Source organism: Equus caballus, chromosome 4 (genome assembly GCF_041296265.1).
Source record: "Equus caballus isolate H_3958 breed thoroughbred chromosome 4, TB-T2T, whole genome shotgun sequence".
Taxonomy (NCBI): domain Eukaryota; kingdom Metazoa; phylum Chordata; class Mammalia; order Perissodactyla; family Equidae; genus Equus; species Equus caballus.
Window position 1 is genome coordinate 93,815,129 of NC_091687.1, and position 19,569 is coordinate 93,834,697.

Here is a 19,569-nt window from a genome sequence, read left to right on the forward strand (position 1 = left end):
AATTGAGAAAGGGGGGAAATGGGCACTGGCCTTATAAATCCTCTGGAAATCACTTCAGCCAGAGAAAGTGGGGCTTGCAACAATGGGGTAGACGCAAGAACAATGGCTACTCATCTCTTTGTCTGCACTTCTGTGATCAGAAGCAGTAATCAGCAACCAGAGCAGAGATCCCCAATAATTGGAGGACAGGGTCCTTTTTGCCCACTCTGACTCCCCCAAGCTGTGTGCAAGCTGCTCCAGGAAGATGTGCACAGCTATCTGAGACATGTCTAGGGGGTGGGGAATGGGTAGCTACTACTGTGCTAAGAGCTAAAATTGACCAAAGTTAACCACCAAATCTTCCCCTGGGAGTTGCAATCCTTCAACGGACTTCAGAGTTCCAAAACAGTTACATGAGACAGATTTTGCCAGTTCAATTGTTGTCCAGGTAAAGAGATGGATTCCTACATCCCCGTCTTCCTCACGCTTGCGTTTTTCTTACAATATGGGAATTGGGGCTTAAAGTTGATAAAAAGCACTAGTAATAGAAATAAAAAAGTGAAAGCAAGATATTACAAAGGAAGAATTGAAGTGTCTTGATCTTGGTTCACCTTCCCAGCCACCATGATTAAAGAACACTAAATAATAATTTTCAATATAGTGAGGTCAGTCTTGCTAATGTCAAAGGCAACATGTGAAAATATTATTACATTCAAAACAAATCTTAAGACTGTTTCTGGATTTAAACTTTGATGATGAAGATTTGTAAAACAGAAGGGCAGAGATGGGGAGGAAGGAAGGAGGGTAGGCAGTTTCCAAGTTTGAATGCAGGCAGCCAAGGTTGCCCCTGCCTCAGCCTTCTGGGAAGTTTAGAGTGGGCTGTCCCAAAAGCATTTTGATGGTTTTAGTTTCTGATTATTATAAAGTATTTAAATGTAGCATGGGCCCGTGTTGGCCTTTCAGGGTTGTCTGGTGTAAGAGGTTGGCCTGCTGCAGGGCACACTCCTGCTTTCACTGTGCTCCTATTCAGGGGGTGCTGGGTGCAGCTGAGGTACAAAAAGAGGACATGCAGGATCTGTCCCTGGAGCTGCCATAACATTGGCTACTTGCAGCACACCCTGGGTTCAGGACATTGTTCTGATGGGTTCTAGAGGTTATCCACTCATCCTGCATGTTCTGGGAGCCCAGGAATGGTGCTGACCTCAACCCTGTGCTACAGGACATCAGGGTAGAACCATCTCCATCTGCTTCTTCGGGTAATAAAATCTCCTGTTGGAGTCCAAGGCAGATCCCACAGTGTTCTGAGCACTTTCTGGTGAGGTTCCTGGGCAAAGAATGTATGTCCCTGGATGTGCATGTTGGATGTGATAGTGAATTCTAGTGTCAACTTGACTAGGCCACGGTATCCAGATAGCGGGTCAAACATTATTCTAGATGTTTTTATGAAGATATTTTTGGATGAAATTAACATTTAAATCAGCAGAATTTGAGTAAAGCAGATTACTCTCTACTATATGTGTTGGCCTCATCCAATCATTTGAAGGACTGAATATACCAAAATACTGACCTCCCCAGAGAAAGAGGGAAATCTGCCAGTGACTGCCTTCAGACTTGAACTGCAACTCTTCCCAACCTGCCAGATTTTGGAACTGTTAGCCTGCATGATCACATAAGCACACTCCTTCAAATAAATCTCTTTCTCTCTCTCTGTCTCTATATATACATATACAGTTATGCATGTGTGTGTATATATGTATATGTGTGTACATGTAGGTACATACACATCCTACAACCTGTTGGTTCTGTTTCTCTAGAGAACTGTGACTAATCCATTGAGTGTACAGAGAGAATGGGTTCACCTGGCTCTTTACGATTTACACATCATGACAACAGTGGCGCCCCTCCACTGAAGGCCTCCCATATCCTTTGACTTTTTCATCTCCCCATGAGAAACTGACATGCAGGTTAAGTCTTAAGATCAAAACCCACTCTGTCTGACACCACATCCCCAGCTCTCACCACCTCACCGCACCATCCTATGACACATGAGCTGAGAGACCCTTAAGGATCGCCCTGGTTATATGCAGGGATCAGAGCTTTGCCTGCACTTCACTGTCCAAATTAAGGATCAGGAGGGGGTTTCCAAGCAGCTGGGTGGGCAGGGCCTTCATGCTTGGAGAGTGCCCAAACTTGTGTTGAGAAGAAAGGAAAGAGGAGTGCTCCTGTCACTGCAGCTCAGGCCAGCCACCCCCAGCAACTCAGGAACAAGCCAGCACATGGGAAAGAATAAATGTGTTGTTACAGAGGTCCCTGCACATAGTAGGCCTTAAAGGAACATGTACTGGCTCTGCATAGCCACTCCCTCGTTGCAATACCTTTCACCCCAATCCTATTTTATCTAAGGCTATGACTTCATTCCCAAAGCAGTATGTGCCAGTGGGCCCCTGGTCAGAGTGGACCTCAGCAAATATTTGTGTTCTTTTTCCCCACAGTTAAGTGCTAGGAGTGTTGTCCTGACATTCACTCCTCAGCCCCAACAGCCCTCTGCTTCCCTGCCTTCTCCTGCAGTGTGCATTGGATATTGGCACAGCCTGAGTTGGATTTGTTGCATCAAACCACCCTCAGATGGTCCTCATTCTCTTTTCCTCCCCACCAAGGACTCTTCCTATATTAGTCAGGTATATTTTTCTATCTTGACTGATGATATCTTTCTGTATCAGCCAGTACTCTATCTGTCACAGAAATAGAATCAATAGTATAGGTATAGGTGTAGGTATAGAGATTTATTTTAAGGAATTGGTTCACACAATTGTGGAGACTGCAAATGTGAAATTTGTAGGACAGATCAGCAGGCTGCAAATTCAAACGGGAGCTGATACTGCAGTCTTGAAGCCTGTTAAAATAATTTAAAAAGGAGGCCATTAGGTTAAGGGGGCTCTGATGCCTTGGTAGCCTACATAAGCAAACCAAAACCTAAGCCAGAGTCAGTGCATTCAAATCCAAGAAAGTGAAATTTCAGACCAATCCATCACAGAGTGATGTCATAGTGGACTGAGTTGTTCCTTTTTCCTCTCTCTTCTAAGTTACAACTAAATGTGCGTTCATTAAACAACAGAAGATTCCCTACACAACACAACACAACAAAATGCCTAAGAGATCCATGCAGCTATACATCTGAAGGTGGGTGGACTGGATCCCCAGGAAGCCATGGAACTAGGTGAGCAGACTCCTCCCCCTCCTCAGCAGCAGCACTCTAGGTCGTGGATCCTCACACAGCAGCCAGTGTGACTGTGAGTGGAGGTGGGGGCAGCCTGGCCCACACACAGATGCTTTCTGAGTGGTAACTCATCCTGCAGGAGGACCCACTTACCAACATGGCCATGCCTCTGCAAACTTTCCACACCAAGTAGTAGCTCAGCCCCCACAAAGCACCCCACCTGCCAAGTGAAGCAGATCAGCTAGACCAGCCCACAGAGCACAGTTGCCCCACTGGCATGAGCACAATCCCCAGAGTCAGTCCATGCAAATGTGGAGCAGCCTGAGTGGCACAACTACCAATGGAGAGGGTGGGATCAGAAAAGACAGCTCCTGCCACCCCCTAGCAATGGCAGCTGTAATCTGAGACCTGATACTACCACAAATGAGCTGGCAGAGGATCAATTCATCAAATACCATGAAGACCTACAGTAACACTGAAGAAAAGAAGGAAAATGACAAGTCTTGAGAAACCAAACCTGAAGTCACAGATTACAATCTGAACGACAAAGAATTCAAAATAGTTGTCATAAAGAAATTCAATGAGTTACAGGAAAACACAGAAATACAGTTCAATGAGCTCAGGAGTAAAATTAATTAACAGAAAGGATATTTCACCAAAGAGACTGAAGGTCTTTTAAAAAACTACACAAAAATTCTGGATATGAAGAACACAATTAATGAGATAAAAAATAATCTAGAAACCATAAAAAATGGAGCAGACTTTATGGAGGACAGAATTAGTGACTTAGAAGATAGAAATATAGAAATGCTTCTGGTGAAGGAGGAAAGAGAACTAAGATTTTTTAAAAATTAAATTCTTCAAGAAATGTCCAACTCAACTAGGAAGAGTAACATAAGGATTATAGATACTCAGAGGGACAAGAGAGGGAGAAAGGAGAAGAGAGCTTGTTCAAAGAAATAACAGCTGAGAACTTCTCAAACCTGGGGCAGGAACTGGACTTACAAGTACATGAAGGCAGGAGAACTCAAATTACATCAGTGCAAAAAGTCCTTCTCCAAGGCATATAATATGAAAACTGTCAAAAGTCAATGACAAAGAAAAAATATTAAGGGCAGCAAGGCAGAATAAAATAGCCTACAAAGGAACCTTCATCAGGCTTTCAGCGGATTTCTCAGCAGAAACCTTACAGGCTAGGAGAGAATGGAATGATATATTCAAAATACTGAAAGACAAAAACTTTCAGCCAAAAATACTCTATTCAGCAAAATTATTCTTCAGATATGATGGAGACATAAAAGCTTTCCCAGATAAACAAAAGCTGAGAGATTCATCACCACTAGACTTCCCTTACAAGAAATGATGAAGAGAGCCCTCCTATCTGAAACAAAAAAGGCAAAGGCCTACAAAACTTTGAGCAAGGAAATAAATAGACAAAATAATAAAATTGAGGCTCTCTATCAGAACAGACTAGCAAACACTTGATTAAAACATAAAAGATAAAGGAAAGGAAAGCATCAAAAATAATTATAAAAACTTCAATTTAGTCACAAACTTACAATGCAGAATAGAATAATTTGTAACAACAATAACTTAGATGGTGAAGAGTTAAGGCATGGCATTTGCTTTGGCTAAGGAGATAAGAGCTATCAGAAAATGGACTATCTCATCTTCGAGATCTTTTATACAAACTCATGGTAAACAATAAGTAAAAAATAAGAACAGAACCACATTCATAAAGAGAAAACTTAGAAAATCATCACAGAAAACCACCAAACTGAAATGGGAGTCAGAAATACAAGGAAAAAGAAACAATAGAAAAATAGAACAACTGGAAAACAAGATAAAGTGGCAGTATTAAGCCCTCATATATCAATAATCACTCTAAATGTAAATGGATTCAATTCCCCAAACATGAGACACAGAGTAGCTGGATGGATTAAAAAACAAGACCCAACAGTATGATGCCTCCAGGAAACACATCTCAGCTCTAAAGGCAAACATAGGCTTAGAGTGAAGAGATGCAAGAAGATACTCCAAGAAAATGGCAAACAAAATAAACCAGGTGTCACCATACTGATATCAGACAAAGCAGATTCCAAGATAGAAGAGACAATGAGAGACAAAGAGGGACAGTATATAACGATAAAAGAGACATTCCTCTAAGAGGACAAAACTCTTGTGAATACATGTGCACCTAACACAGGAGCACCAAAGTATAAAAGGCAACTATTAAAAGACCTAAAGGGAGAAATTAACAGTAACACAATAATAGTAGGGGACCTCAACGCCCCCTTACACCAATGGATAGCTTCCAGACAGAAAGTCAACAAGGAAAAAGTGGCCTTCAATGAAACAGTAGACCAGCTAGACTTAATAGATATATATAGAACACTCGATCTAAGAACGGCAGAATACACATTCTTCTCAAGTGCACATGGAACATTCAGAAATATAGACCATATGTTAGGAAACAAGGCAAGCCTCAATAAATTTAAGAAGATTGAAATTATATTGAGTATCTTTTCTGACCACAATGCTATGAAACTAGAAATCAATTACAAGAAAAAAACTAGGAAAATCACAAACATCTGGAAATTAAACAACATGCTACCGAACAGCCATTGGATCAATGAAGAAATCAGAGGAGAAATAAAAAAAATCTGAAGACAAGTGAAGGTGAAAATACAACATACTAATTCTTATGGATGCAGGAAAAATGGTACTAAGTGGGAACTTTATAGCAATACAGGCCTACTTCAATAAACAAGAGAAATTTCAAATAAGTATCTTGAACTATACCTAACAGAACTAGAAAAGCCAAAAGTCAGCAGAAGGAGGGAAATAATAAAAATTAGAGCAGAAATAAATTAAATAGAGAATTAAAAAAAAACAATAGAAAAGATCAAAGTAACTGAGACATGGCTTTTGAGAAGATAAACAAAGTTGACAAACCCTTAGCCAGACTCACTAAGAAGAAAAGAGAGAAGGCTCAAATAAATGCAATTAGAAATAAAAGAGGAGAAATTACAATGCATATCCCAGAAATACAAATGATAATAAGAGAATACTATGAAAAACAATATGCCAACAAACTGTATAACCTAGAAGAAATAGATGAATTGTTGGACTCATACAACCTCCCAAAACTGAATCAAGCAGAAATAGAGAATCTGAATAGACCAATCACAATTAAGGAGATTGAAACAATAATCAGAAACCTCCCAAAAAACCAAGTTCAGGACCAGACGGCTTCTTGGGAAAATTCAACTGAACTTTCAAAGAAGATTAATACTGATCCTTCTCGAATTATTACAAAAAGTTGAAAAAGATACGATTGATTATAACTAATTCCACAAGGCCAACATTATCGTGCTACCAAAACCAGACAAGGATAAAAAAAAAAAAGGAAAATTGCAAGCCAATATCACCAATGAACATAGATGCAAAAATCCTCAACAAAATATTAGCAAATCAAAAACATTCAAAGGATCATACACCACAGTCAAGTGGAATTTATACCAGGGATGCAGGGATGGTTCAACATCAGCAAATCAATGTGATACACCACATTAACAAAATGAAGAATAAAAACCACATAATCATCTCAATAGTTGCAGAAGAAGCATTTGACAAGATCCAACATCCATTTATGATAAAAACTCTCAATAAAATGGATATAGAAGGAAGGTATCTCAACATAATAAAGGCCATATATGACGAACCCACAGCCAACATCATACTTAATGGTGAAAAACTTAAAGCCACCCATCTGAGAATGGGAACGAGACAAGGGGGCCCACTCACACCACTCTTATTCAACATAGTATGGGAAGTTTTGGCCAGAGAAATTAGGCAAGAAAAAGAAATATAAGGTATCCAAATTGAAAAGGAAAAAGTAAAACTCTCACTGTTTGTAGATGACATGATTCTACATATAGAAAACACTAAAGAATCCACCAGAAAACTATTAGAAATAATCAACAACCACAGCAAAGTTGCAGAGTACAAAATCAACTTACAAAAATCATTTGCATTTCTATAAACTAATAATGAACTAGTAGAAAGGGAACTCAAGAATGAAATCTCATTTATAATCACAACAAAAAGAATAAAATATCTAGGAATAAATTTAACCTAGGAGGTGAAAGACGTATACAATTAAAACTATAAGACATTGTTGAAAGAAATCAAAGAAGACATAAAGAAATGGAAGGACATTCCACGCTCATGGATTGGAAGAAAAAAAAACAGTTAAAAAGTTCATATTACCTAATATTAGTTCATATTACCTAAACAATAAAGTTCATATTACCTAAACAATCTACAGATTCAGTGCAATCCCAATCAGAATCCCAATGACATTTGTCACAGATACAGAATAAAGAATCTTAAAACTTATATGGAACAACAAAAGACTAAGAATAGCCAAAGTAATCCTGAGAAAAAAGAACAAACCTAGAGTCACCACAATCCCTGACTTCAAAATATACTACAAAGCAGGGGCCAGCTCCATGGCTGAGTGGTTAAAGTTTCACACTCTCTGCTTCGGCGGCTGGGTTTGCAGATTTGGATCCTGGGCAAGGACGTACTCCATTCAGGAGCCATGCTGTGGAGGCATCCCACATATGAAATACAAGAAGATTGGCACAAATCTTAGCTCAGGGCTAATCTTTCTCATGCAAAGAAGAGTAAGATTGGCAGCAGATGTTAGCTCAGGGAGAATCTTCCTCACCAAAAACAAAAGAAAAAATACTACAAAGATAATAGTAATCAAAATAGCATGGTACTAGCACAAAAACAGACACACAGATCAATGTAACAGAACTGAATGCCCAGAAATAAAACCACGTATTTATGGACAGCTAATCTTCAATAAAGGAGCCAAGAACATACAATGGAGAAATCAAAGTCTCTTCAATAAATGGTGATGGGAAAACTGGACAGCCACATGCAAAAGAATGAAAGTAGACCATTATCTTACACCATACAAAAAAAATTAACTCAAAATGGATTAAGGACTTGAATGTAAGACCTGAAACCATAAAACTCCTTGAAGAAAATATAGGCAGTACACTCTTTGACATTGGTCTTAGCAGCATCTTTTGGAATACCATGTCCACTTAGGCAAGGGAAACAAAAGTAAAAATAAACAAATGGGACTACATCTGACTAAAAAGCTTCTGCAAATCAGAGGAAACCATGAAAAAAAACCAAAAAGGCATCTCACCAACTGACAGAAAATATTCGCATATCATATATCTGAAAAGGCATTAATTTCCAAAATATATAAAGAACTAACACAACTCAACAACAACAACAAAAAAACAATCAAATCAAAAGAATGGGCAGAGGATATGAACAGACATTTTTCCAAAGAAGATATACAGATGGCCAACAGGCACATGAAAAGATGTTCAACATCACTAATTATTAGGGAAATGCAAATCAAAAGCACAATGATATTATCACCTTACACCTGTCAGAATGGCTATAATTAACAAGACAAAAAACAACAAATGTAGGAGAGGATGTGGAGAAAAGGGAACCCTCGTACACTGCGGGTGGGAATGAAAACTGGTGCAGCCCTGTGGAAAACAGTATGGAGATTTCCAAAAGATTACAAATAAAAATATCATATGATCCAGCTATCCCACTACTGGGTACTTATATAAAGAAGTTGAAATCAACAGTACAAAGAGATTTATGAACCCCTATGTTCATTGCAGCACTATTCACAATAGCCAGGACATGGAAGCAACCCAAGTCCATCAACTTATGAATGGATAAAGAAGATGATGTGTATATACACAATGGAATACTATTCAGCCATAATAAAAGACAAAATTGTCTCATTTGCCACACATGGATGGACCTTGAGAGTATTATGCTTAGCAAAATAAGCCAGGCAGATAAAGAAAAACACATGTGATTTCACTTATATCTAGAAGATAAACAAACACATGCATAAGGAGAACAGATTAGTGGTTACCAGAGGGGAAGGGGTAGGGGAAGGGAAAAAGTGGTAAAGGGGCACATATGTATGGTGAATGACAAAAACTAGATTATTGGGGGCCAGTCCCATGGCTTCATTATTAAGATCGGCGTGCCCTCTTTTGGCGGCTCGGGTTCACAGTTTCGGATCCTGGGCATGTGGACCTACACCACTTGTCAGCCATGCTGTGGCAGCAACCCACATATAAAGTAGAGCAAGACTGGCACCAATGTTAGCTCAGGGCTAGTCTTCCTCAAGCGAAAAAAAAAGAGGAATATTGGCAACAGATGTTAGCTCTGGGTAAAACTCCCTCAGAAGAAAAAAACAAGAAAAAACAAAAAACTAGACTATTGGTAGTGAGCACGATGCAGTCTATACAGAAACTGATATATAATAATGTACACCTGAAATTTATTCAATGTTATAAGCCAATATGACCACAATAAAATAGTTAAAAAAAAAAAAAAAGAACAACCCATCCCAAATAGCCAATTAGGCTTTCCCAAATAAGGCAACTGCGTAAGCTATAGCCCATCAAGTAATGTCTTTGCTTTGCTTCAGTGCCTTCTCTATAAAATCCAATGGCAGAATTGGACAGGATTTGAAGAACAGAAGGCCAGAAGAGGGGATGTGACGACTCTTGGTTCGGGAGACATCTGGGCTCCCCTAGAGCAAAGCCTAGCTCCTGGATCCACAGAATATTTATTACAGCACGTTATATAGGCAGACCCTACCTCTTTAAGCCCACCATATCACACATTCACAAAATTAGACTTTATTTAAGATAATACTAATAAAATCAGGTGTATATACTGACATAAATTATTAAAAGAAAGAGAAAATTTTATGATGCAAGAGGAAAAGGGGAGAATTTAATTTTTTTGCTGCAGTGAATCCTTGAGTAGGAATGAAGGGATGGGCTCTGGAGCACAAAGGGAGGGAATCAGCTCTAGAGAAGAACCATATGGTCCATTCACTGTAACAGGAGGGAAAACCGAGGATAAGGGTGCAGAAGCTGGTAGATGGAGAGATGCGGATGCTGCTGATTTCAACCCCACAGATCTCTCAGTGAAACAGGAAGCTGAGAATCAGGATGAGGACAGAGGTAGAAGGAGTTTCTTAAGAGAGGAAAAAGAGAGAGCAAATGGACTTGGGAAAGGTAGCATGACTGCCAGGCAGCATTGAGGACCCACGTGAAGTTCATGGTCATGAATCTAAGATAAGAGCAATCAATGCAGTTCAGCTGCATGGGTGCAGGCACAGAGAAGGTGAAGGTTGTTTTTGATCAGCATTAAGGTTTTGCCAAGACAGTGTGATGAAGAGAGAGCAGACCAAGGGCGTTAAGGATGCAAGAAAGTGATTATTATGATTGACCAGGGAATTGAAGCTGAGCGAGGAGGGAGGAGAAGACAAGAAGGGGGTGGGAGGACAGTAGACTCAGATCTTGGCCAATTAAAGGGTCATTGGACTTGAGGGACTAGAGGTAGTGAACCAGAAAAATAGGAGGAAGTGGTCAGAGATTGCTTGAAAATGAGACTGTAGGAAGTAGATCGCAAGGTCTAGACTAGAACGTGGCCATGGGAATGAGCTGCTGAGATGGTGTGAAGGACCAGGTTATTGGAGGAGGAACAAGAGGCCAGGGTGGAGGAAGGATGAGCTATACAGATATGAAGTCATCAATTATTAAGACAGAGGACTGTTGGAGAGACAGTGCCCAATGCACTGACATCCTCAAGGAAGGGGGTTTAGTAACCAGGGTCTGGAGATGCCATCAACAAAAAGGGGCACAGGCAGAAAGTCTGATGGCGCGAGGTTCAAAGCAGAAGTAGAGTGGAGATGTCCTGTAGGAAGTGGAAATAAAATTCCTCCCCATTCTCGCTATCCTAAAATAAAGTGTTAATTTCTGTTTGTTAATCAACTTCTGGTAGAGTTTTACAAAGGTTACATTTCATTTGAGTATGTTATCTAATTACAGCAAAAAAGAAAATGTGTAGAGGCTCATCACAGATTTTGTAAAGAATATCATCAGTTTTTCACAGGCTAAGACTGCAAAATGTCTTCTAAGAACAAACAGATTCGATACTTATAACATTAACACAAGGATGTATATTGTATACATGTGTATCTTAGGAATGAAAAACTGTTCAAAAGAGCAGAATTGGTTTAAAAACTTCACAGGCAAATGGTGAAAAAACAACATATGACTTTTCATCAACTAAGGTTATACGAAAGGGGGACACCTTCCGTGTTAACTCCAGCGGGTGTTTTTAGAAGTGTGGAAGTGACAAGGTGACCAGAAAACCATATGGCCAGTGGGAACTGACTTGGCTTCACAGGGAGAAAATGTAGTCAATGAAGCAGATTTGTAAAGGCTTTGATCTCTGTGCATATCAGTTTCCCCCAGGGTGGCAGGGACTTCAGGCTCATACTCTTAAGGAACAGCTGCCATACTATAAAATCAGTATGATAGGATTTTTAATTAGGGATGATAGTAAGCTGAATAATGGTTCCCAAAGCTATCCATGTCCTAATCACTAGCACCTGTAAGTGTCATCTTACATGGCAAAGGGACTTTGTAGCTGTGACTAAGCTAAGGATCTTGAGATGGGGAGATAATCCTGGATCAAATGGGCAGGCCCTTAATGTAATCACAGTGTCTTTATAAGAATGAGGCAAGAAGGTCAAAGGAGAGAGAAGAAGATGGGAAGATGGAAGCAGAGGTTGGAGGAGACACTCTTTTCTGGCTGCATGCCCAGTTGTGCAAGCAGTGTGGGATAGGTTGTGGAGAGACCGAAGGAAAGACCCAGAGACAGTATAAGAGACATAAGGGTTTATTGGGATTTACTTACAAGGAGTGTCCAGTGGCAGCCGGCTGGACAGAGTTGTGCACCCGCTACCATGGGCAGAGAGGGGGTTGCTTATATAGGCATGGAAATAAAGACTATGTACTTGCCAAGAGGGACTGTCCTTGGTACGATCAGCATTCCCAAGAAGAGTAGCTCATGTGGAAGGGTTCCGTGTTCCTTCAAGACATGATGTTCTTTGAGTGAAATAAGTTAAGATCTGGGCTGGCCAGGCCCTGGATCATTACAAATCTCTGATGGTTGGTGTACTGCCCAGAAGGGGGCCAGAAGGACACATGGTTGCTATAGGGCACATAGGCCACGGCACTACACTCCACCCCCTTGTGTCTGAATGGCCCTTACAATCTTAACGCGCCATTCTTCCGCGGATACCCTTGAGCCAGACACATAGAACATTGTAACCATATATCACAACAGCAATAGAGAGCATAGCAGGAAAATAAAAGTAATACCAAAAAGGCAAGAATGCCAAAGAACACTCTCCTCCATGGTAATTCTGTGGTGGAAGAGAGAGGCAGTTGGCTGCATTCCCAGCAGGTGGAGCAATTTTGTATGTCAGCAATGGTGTATGCCCAATCAGCGAAGAGGTTGGGAGATGTTGTCCTAAGGACAAAAGTAAGACATTCACTGGGAACTAAAACAGGGAGGTCATGATCATCCAAGAAGACACACGCGGTTGGAGTGGTATGAGATAAGGGAGGAACATCACACCAGAGGGAAAGAATGAAAGTGCCTTGGGGAATTGGAGTCTCTGGATTAGAGAGTTTGGACATTTTGGGTGGCCTCAACACAATAAAGGGTATTACCATGATATCCTGTTCTAAGCCTGTCCCCCAAGGGGCTAAGCAACCACACCAGCAGGGCCAAACCTGCAGTCCCAGGGCCAAGTTACCACATGGGTACCAGTAGGGAGTTCTTGTGGCAGAGGCAAAAGCAAGTTTTTTTGAGTGCCTAACTGTGGATGTAGTTTTTCCACTTGGTGGGCTCTTGTCTGGAGATGTACTGTCACATCAAGTCCTTGCATCAACATCTGATATGCACTGGGTCACGTATGTCTTTCATGTTCATTCAGTTGACAAATTGCAGTTGTTAAGCATCTTGTCCAGTGAACTAGGGTCCTGTCTTCTGTCCTTGGTTGTTGTTTCAGCAAGCCGTTCATTCATTCCTCCAGCCTGGTGGCTGTGGGATTGTATGGCAGGTGGAACTGCCAATGTATGTTAATTTGGTCAGCCCATGTTTGTACCTGGTGGCCAGTAAAATGTGTACCTTGGTCACTGTTGATGTCCGTGGGGATACCATATGTGGCACAGAGGTGTTCTAGGCCTCTTATGGTGGTCTTTTGGGTGGTCCTCTTGCTGGGGTATGCCTGCAGCAGTCCTGTATACATGTCCACACAAGTAAGGGCATACTGGCAGCCATCAGAGGAAGGCAAGAGCCCAACATAGTCCACCTGCCAGCATTGAGCAGGTTGGTTGCCTCTGGTGATTTGGTCCACATTCTTGGGAATGGCCCAGGGTCTGTGCAAGGAACAAGAAGGGCATGCCTGTACCACATCAGCTTAGCGTAAGGGGAGGCCCCAGGCCTTGGCAATAGCCCATAGAGTCCTTTGTCCTTTATGTCAGTCTCCTTGTGTAACCATTCTGCCACTCTCTTGGCTGGTGCTTCTTCCAGGACCCACTGCCAGATATCATTTCAGAGCCCTTCCCTCCACAATGGGCAACCATTGATAGTCCATGTTTGTCATGCCCATTGGGCCATCCATAGGGTGAGCCCCTTGTAGACTGTACAACTGTCCACACACAGATACACTGGATTGGGTTCTTGAGTCAATACCATCCAGGCAGCCCACAATTCAGCCCACTGGCTACTGTACCCAGAGCCAGAATCCAACCACATGCTGTTGGTTAAAGGCTGGATGGCCCCTGCCATCCACTGAGGGGGGTTGCCCACTGCAGAGCCATCCATATACTAGGCCTCTGCCAGGATGGTCCTCTGCCTTCCCGTACATTTGGCAGGTTTTCAGGCATGGACACCTCATCCAATGGGGTTGTTTTCTCTGTGGTATATGTTACTGGTCCTGGGATGGCATGGAATTCTGCACTTAGGGGACTATTGGTCAGGGTCCCTGATTGTTGTAAGTATGCATGCTACTTTGCCAATGTCTGTGTTTGAGACATTCCTGAGGGGGGCTTTTTGAAAACATCCCAGAGCCACCCTGCAATGGGCAGATGAGTACAGACTGTGACCAGCAGGGAATGGGTCATGGGCTCCACCTGCGGGAGGGCCAAGTCAGCAGCAAATAATTGTTCCAGGGCACTGTATTGGTCTTTAGCCCCTTTCCACAATTGGGACCTGAAGCCAAGGGGAACTCGTTTATTGCCTTGGCTCTGTCAGAGACTGCATCCAAACCCCTCTGGGTAACTGGAAACATCCCATTCACACGGTTGTCCCTGTTCAAAACACCCAAAGACTGAGTTTGTTTTACTGCTATTTTGGCTTGGGTGAAGGCTTCCTGCTCGGTGGTCCCCCAGTCCCAGATAATACCCTTTCGCACGAGCTGATAGAGAGCACAGAGTAGTTGGGCTAAATGAGAAATGAAAGGGCATCAGTAACCTAATAAGCCTAGAAAGGTCTGTAGTTGCTTTGGGGTATTGGGTGTAGGGAAAGCCTGTATCTTATCTATAACATCAGCAGGAATCACTTTGGTCTTACCCAATCAGACAACACTCAACTATTTGACAGATAACCCAGGCCCTTGTAATTTATTGTCATTCACCGCCCATCCTCATTGGCATAGGTGGGCAACAAGTGAGCAGGAGCCTTCCTGGAGGTCTGAAAAAGACTCAGAGGTTAACACAACATCATCAGTATAATGGGTCAGGCCAGTAAGGACATCCATACCCAGGAAGTATAGGGTATGGGGGCAACATACATGGTATACAGTTTTGGCAGGAGACTCCCTATCTGAAGCACCAGCACCATCAATTTCACCTTGACTTTGCCCCCACCATAACCATCTATGATAGAAATAGGGCCATCAAAATGGGGTGGATTTCCATAAATCAGTATTTTGCTCCTGTATCCACCAATGCTAAGACCATCTGTTTATTTTTAGTAGACCAATATTTGTTATCTCCACATGTGGCCTCCAGTACCCTGATATCCGAACCACCTGCACGGCATTGCAGGAGTGGGTCGAGTCCCTTGGCCTTCCCCCAGTCAAGGGAGCTAGGGTGTTCCCAGGCTGTCACTCAGGGTGCTATTGGTTTGGGGCCCTCTGTTGGTGGCCTTGTGAATCTTTTGTGGCTCCAGCTTCTGCCACAAAGCCACCAGAACAGCATTTGGTTGCTTATCAACTTCCTCCAGAGGGATGCCTGCTGCCACCAGAGGAGAGGCCTTGGTATGTCCCCCTCATTAAGCCATGCCCCTTACAGGCGGCCATTAACCAAGTCAAGAGGGAGACTGTTAGATCTTTGCTCATCTCCACTCCTGACAGCAAAATACCTTCCACTCCAGTATCCCAGAGACGTGAAACCACCCCAGGAGCCTCACTGGTTGCAGCAGCTGCTCAGAGCCCTCAGGGTGGGCAGCCAGCAAGGCTTGGAGTAGGAGCAGCCAAGGAGCTGGAAGCAGCTACACAGCAGGCCCAGCAGCCCTCACTCTCCTCCACCTGGCCCTATCTGATTCCCCCCGGGTTGGCGGTGGTGGCGCTCCAGCAGAGGGCGGGAGGCGGCCCCCCACAGCCGACCCCTCTGTTACCTGGCAACTGATCTCAGCACCCTGCCACCAGGCAGCTCCAGTGGATCCTGAGGGCAGTAGGTCTGGTGCCCAAGTGCCAGTCAGACCGTGCTCCTCTAAGAGCAAGCACTTTCTCCTGCAACTGTTTTACTTTTGCTTCCATCTTGGCTTCAGTTGTGAGCCAACCCATGGTGGGGAAGGGCCCCCTCACAGCTGTAGCATCTTCCCCTAGGTCCGTTGGCATTTTTTGTACTCATACAGTGGGCCCCATCCATCCAGGATGGTGGCAAACAGCCCCTATACTAAGGACACCAGCCAAGCCAGGATTTCCCCTTTCTGTCGCCCATAATCTCAGCGATCAAAGAGTTTTCCTCGGTCTCCTGGCTGGTTCACCAAGTGTCTGGCCACATGCCCAGTTGTGCCAGCAGTGTGAAATAGGTTGCGGAGAGACCAAAGAAAAGACCCAGAGGTGGTGTATGAGACATAACGGTTTAATGGGATTTCCCTACAGGGAGTGTCTAGTGGTGGACGGCTGAATGGAGTTGTGTACCTGCTACTGAAGGCAGCAATGGGGTTGTTTATATATGCAGAGGAATAAAGAGTACATGCTTGCCAAGAGAGACTGTCCTTGGTACAACCAGTGTTCACAAGAAGAGTAGCTCACGTGGAAGGGCTCTGTGTCCTTCAAGATGTGGTGTTCTTTCAGTGAAATAAGTTAGGATCTGGGTCAGCAAGGCCCTGGATCATTACAAACCCAAGATGGTTGGCATCCTTCCCAGAAGAGGGTCAGAAGGACACATGGTTGCTATATGTGATGTAGACTATGGCCCTACAGCATTAAAGATGAGGAGGAGGCCATGAAGCAAGAAATATGGGCCAACTCTAGAAGCTAGAAAAGGCAAGGAAATACATTTTACCCTGGAACCTCCAGAGGAGTCAGCCCTGAAGACACCTTGATTTTAGCCCTGTAAGACTCATTCCAGACTTCTGACCTCAAAAACTATAAGAGAATAAATATGTGTTGTTTTAAGGCACTAAGTGTTTGGTAATTTGTTCCAGCTGCCCTAGGAAACTAATATAGGGACAATCAAGATCAAGTCTTCAAACTTGGCACTTATGAAATTTCTTTGCATAGGATACCCTGAGATACCATAGTCCTCCCTGGGATGTTTCTGGTAGAGCCAGTGGGGAAGGCTCTCTTCCTTTTGCCTTGGCAATAACAGGGGAAGGATGCAGATGTGGGTGGTGTGTGACCATCGTCCTCAGCTGCAGTGGGAGAGAATGAGACTAATGGGAAAGGAGAAGCAGTGATGGGAGATGGACAGAGTGTGTGTGTGTGTGTGTGTGTATGAGAGAGAGGGAGAGAGAGAGAGAGAGACAGAGACAGAGAGAAAAAGAGACAGAGATAGAGAAAGAACACATCAGTTCTCATCCTTAAGGCTCTGGTTCATACGATTCATCCGATGGTTTTGTAAGCTCTCCCAGTGTCCTTCCTTTCCAGTTACAAGAACCAATAAATCCCATCTCCTATTGTATGACTTACACTTTTCTCATTTCCAGTCAAAAGGGCCCTAACCAATTCCACAGAGATCTCCTGAGTGGCTCAGCAGGGAATTTGGACACTGTGGCCACACCTCTGGCTACACAAGGGCAGAGCTCTCTGACTTATTTCACTTAGCATAATGCCCTCAAGGTCCATCCATGTTGTCACAAATTGCAATATTTCATTCTTTTTTATGGCTGAATAATATTCCATTGTGTATATGTATGTATATATATATACCACATTATCTTTATCCATTCATCCATCAGTGGACACTTAGGTTTTTTCCCTATCTTGGCTATTGTAAATGATGCTGCAGTGAACATGGGGATGTACATATCTTTTTGAATTAGTGTTTTCATTTTCCTCAGATAAATACCCAGAAGTGGAATTGCTGGATCATGTGGTAGTTCTGTTTTTAAATTTCTGAGGAAACTCCATACTGTTTTCCATTGTGGTTTTACCAATTTACATTCCCACCCACAATGCAGAGAGTTCTCCTTACATCCTGGTTTCTGTGGCACCTTTGAGGCACTTTCCTGAGGAATCCTGGGAGCAGAGGGTAAGCTGGCATGCTCCCACCTCACCTTTCCCATGATGTTCCGGTCTGGGCCAGAAGGGGAGGTACCGGGTATAGGAGGAAGTGCAGAACTTTGTGCCAATCCCACAGGGGAGGCCGTAGACCTCTGACACCTTCGCAGTCTCCTCAGACTCCTCATGGATTTGATTCCATGTCAGGAGGCCTCTCTCCTCCAGACTTCCTAATAGGAGACAGTGAGCAGTCAAGACTGGGCCCTGCTGGAGCTGGGCGGAGGTGGGCTAGAGGGAGCCCCCGGCACCCTCTGCAAGCACTCATGAGGTCTCCTCTCAGTGCCCACCACCTGCCAAAAGGGCCTCCTCCTCCAAGCCCATCTCAAGAATCACAGCTCAGTTCATCAAGTATCCCCTGAGATCCCCCTGTGGGGCTGACGTGGTCCAGAGCTCCGGGGCACAACCTCATATGAAACACCATCCTGTCCTCATCTTCAGGAGTGGGCCTTTCCACATTTAATGTTTCTGAAATGAAGATGCATTTTACACGTGGTAGAGAGAAGAAATGTGGAAAACAGAATACCATGAGGCAGGGGCTATCCTAGAGGGCCTGTCAAGAGGCCGTAGGAGGATCAAGAAGGGAGGACTGAAAGCCGTCAGTGATGGCAGCTCTGCACTCTTCACCTTCAACGTCCTCAGCAATTATAGACTCAGTTGGCTCACCATCACAGTTATTAACGTGTATTATAATTGTCTGTTTTCTTCTTCTTTCTTCTATTTTTTTGCAGGGAAAGATTCGCCCAGAGCTAACATCTCTTGCAAATCTTCCTATTTTTCTCTTTTCCTTCCCAAAGCCCCAGTGCATAGTTGCATATCCTAGTTGTAAGTCATTCTAGTTCTTCACATGAGCCATTGCCACAGCATGGCAACTGACAGATAGGCAGTGTGGTTCCGCAACCAAGATGTGAACCCGGGCCACCAAAGTGGGGAGCGCTGAACTTTAACCACTAGACCATCAGGACTGGCTATAACCATCTGTTTTCTTGTCTCTCTCCCCTATTAGCCTGTGGGTTTCTGAAGGCAGGGGCATATCTTTCTGCTTTTTGTATTCTCAGTAAATAGCATCTGGAATACAGCAAGTGCTCAATGGGTTTTTAATGAAAATATGAATGAATGAATGAATGGATGGATGTGTTCTCTCCCTCACCAACTAGACTGCAGGCTCTAGGGGTGAGCTTTTGTCTTTTTCTTTTTGCTTCTGGTGTATTTCTCAGCTTAGGGCCTGTTATGGTCTGAATCACATCCTCCCAAAAGTCATATGTTGAAGCCTTAATGCCCCATACTTCAGAATGTGACTGTGTGTGGAGATAGGACCTTCAAAGACGTAATTAAGTTAAAGATGTGGTCTTCAGAGTGGGCCCTAATATAATCAGACTGGTGTCTTTCTAAGAAGAGGAGATTAGAACACAGAGAGAGACACCAGGGATGCACATACACAGAGGAAAAGGGATGTGAGGACACAGCAAGAAGGTGGCCATCTGTAAGGAAGGAAAGAGGTGTCAGGAGAAATCAACCTTTCCTATACCTTGATCAAAGACTTCCAGCCTCCAGACTGTGAGAAAATACATTTCAGTTGTGTAAGCCCCCCAGTCTGTGGTATTTTGTTATGGCAACCATAGAAACCTAATAAACACCAGCACCA

At 43.2% G+C, this 19,569-nt stretch overlaps 1 protein-coding gene across 8 annotated transcripts in view; it reads right to left on the reverse strand.

The window, feature by feature from the left end:
* The window catches only part of LOC100067445 (solute carrier family 23 member 1), a 74,207-nt gene that overhangs the window by 15,565 nt on the left and 39,073 nt on the right, over positions 1-19,569 (reverse strand). For 3 of the 8 annotated variants that reach the window (XR_011438265.1, XR_011438264.1, XR_011438266.1), the window contains exon 12: positions 17,924-18,097. Coding sequence is in view for 5 of the 8 variants with exons in the window: in XM_023639755.2 (XP_023495523.2) it covers positions 17,838-18,097 (260 nt within the window). In the remaining 3 variants the exon portion in view is untranslated. Of the gene's footprint in view, positions 1-2,741; positions 2,873-17,691; positions 19,406-19,569 lie in introns of those variants that run through there. The other 5 variants (XM_023639757.2, XM_070265888.1, XM_070265890.1 and 2 more) reach the window with 4 other exon arrangements.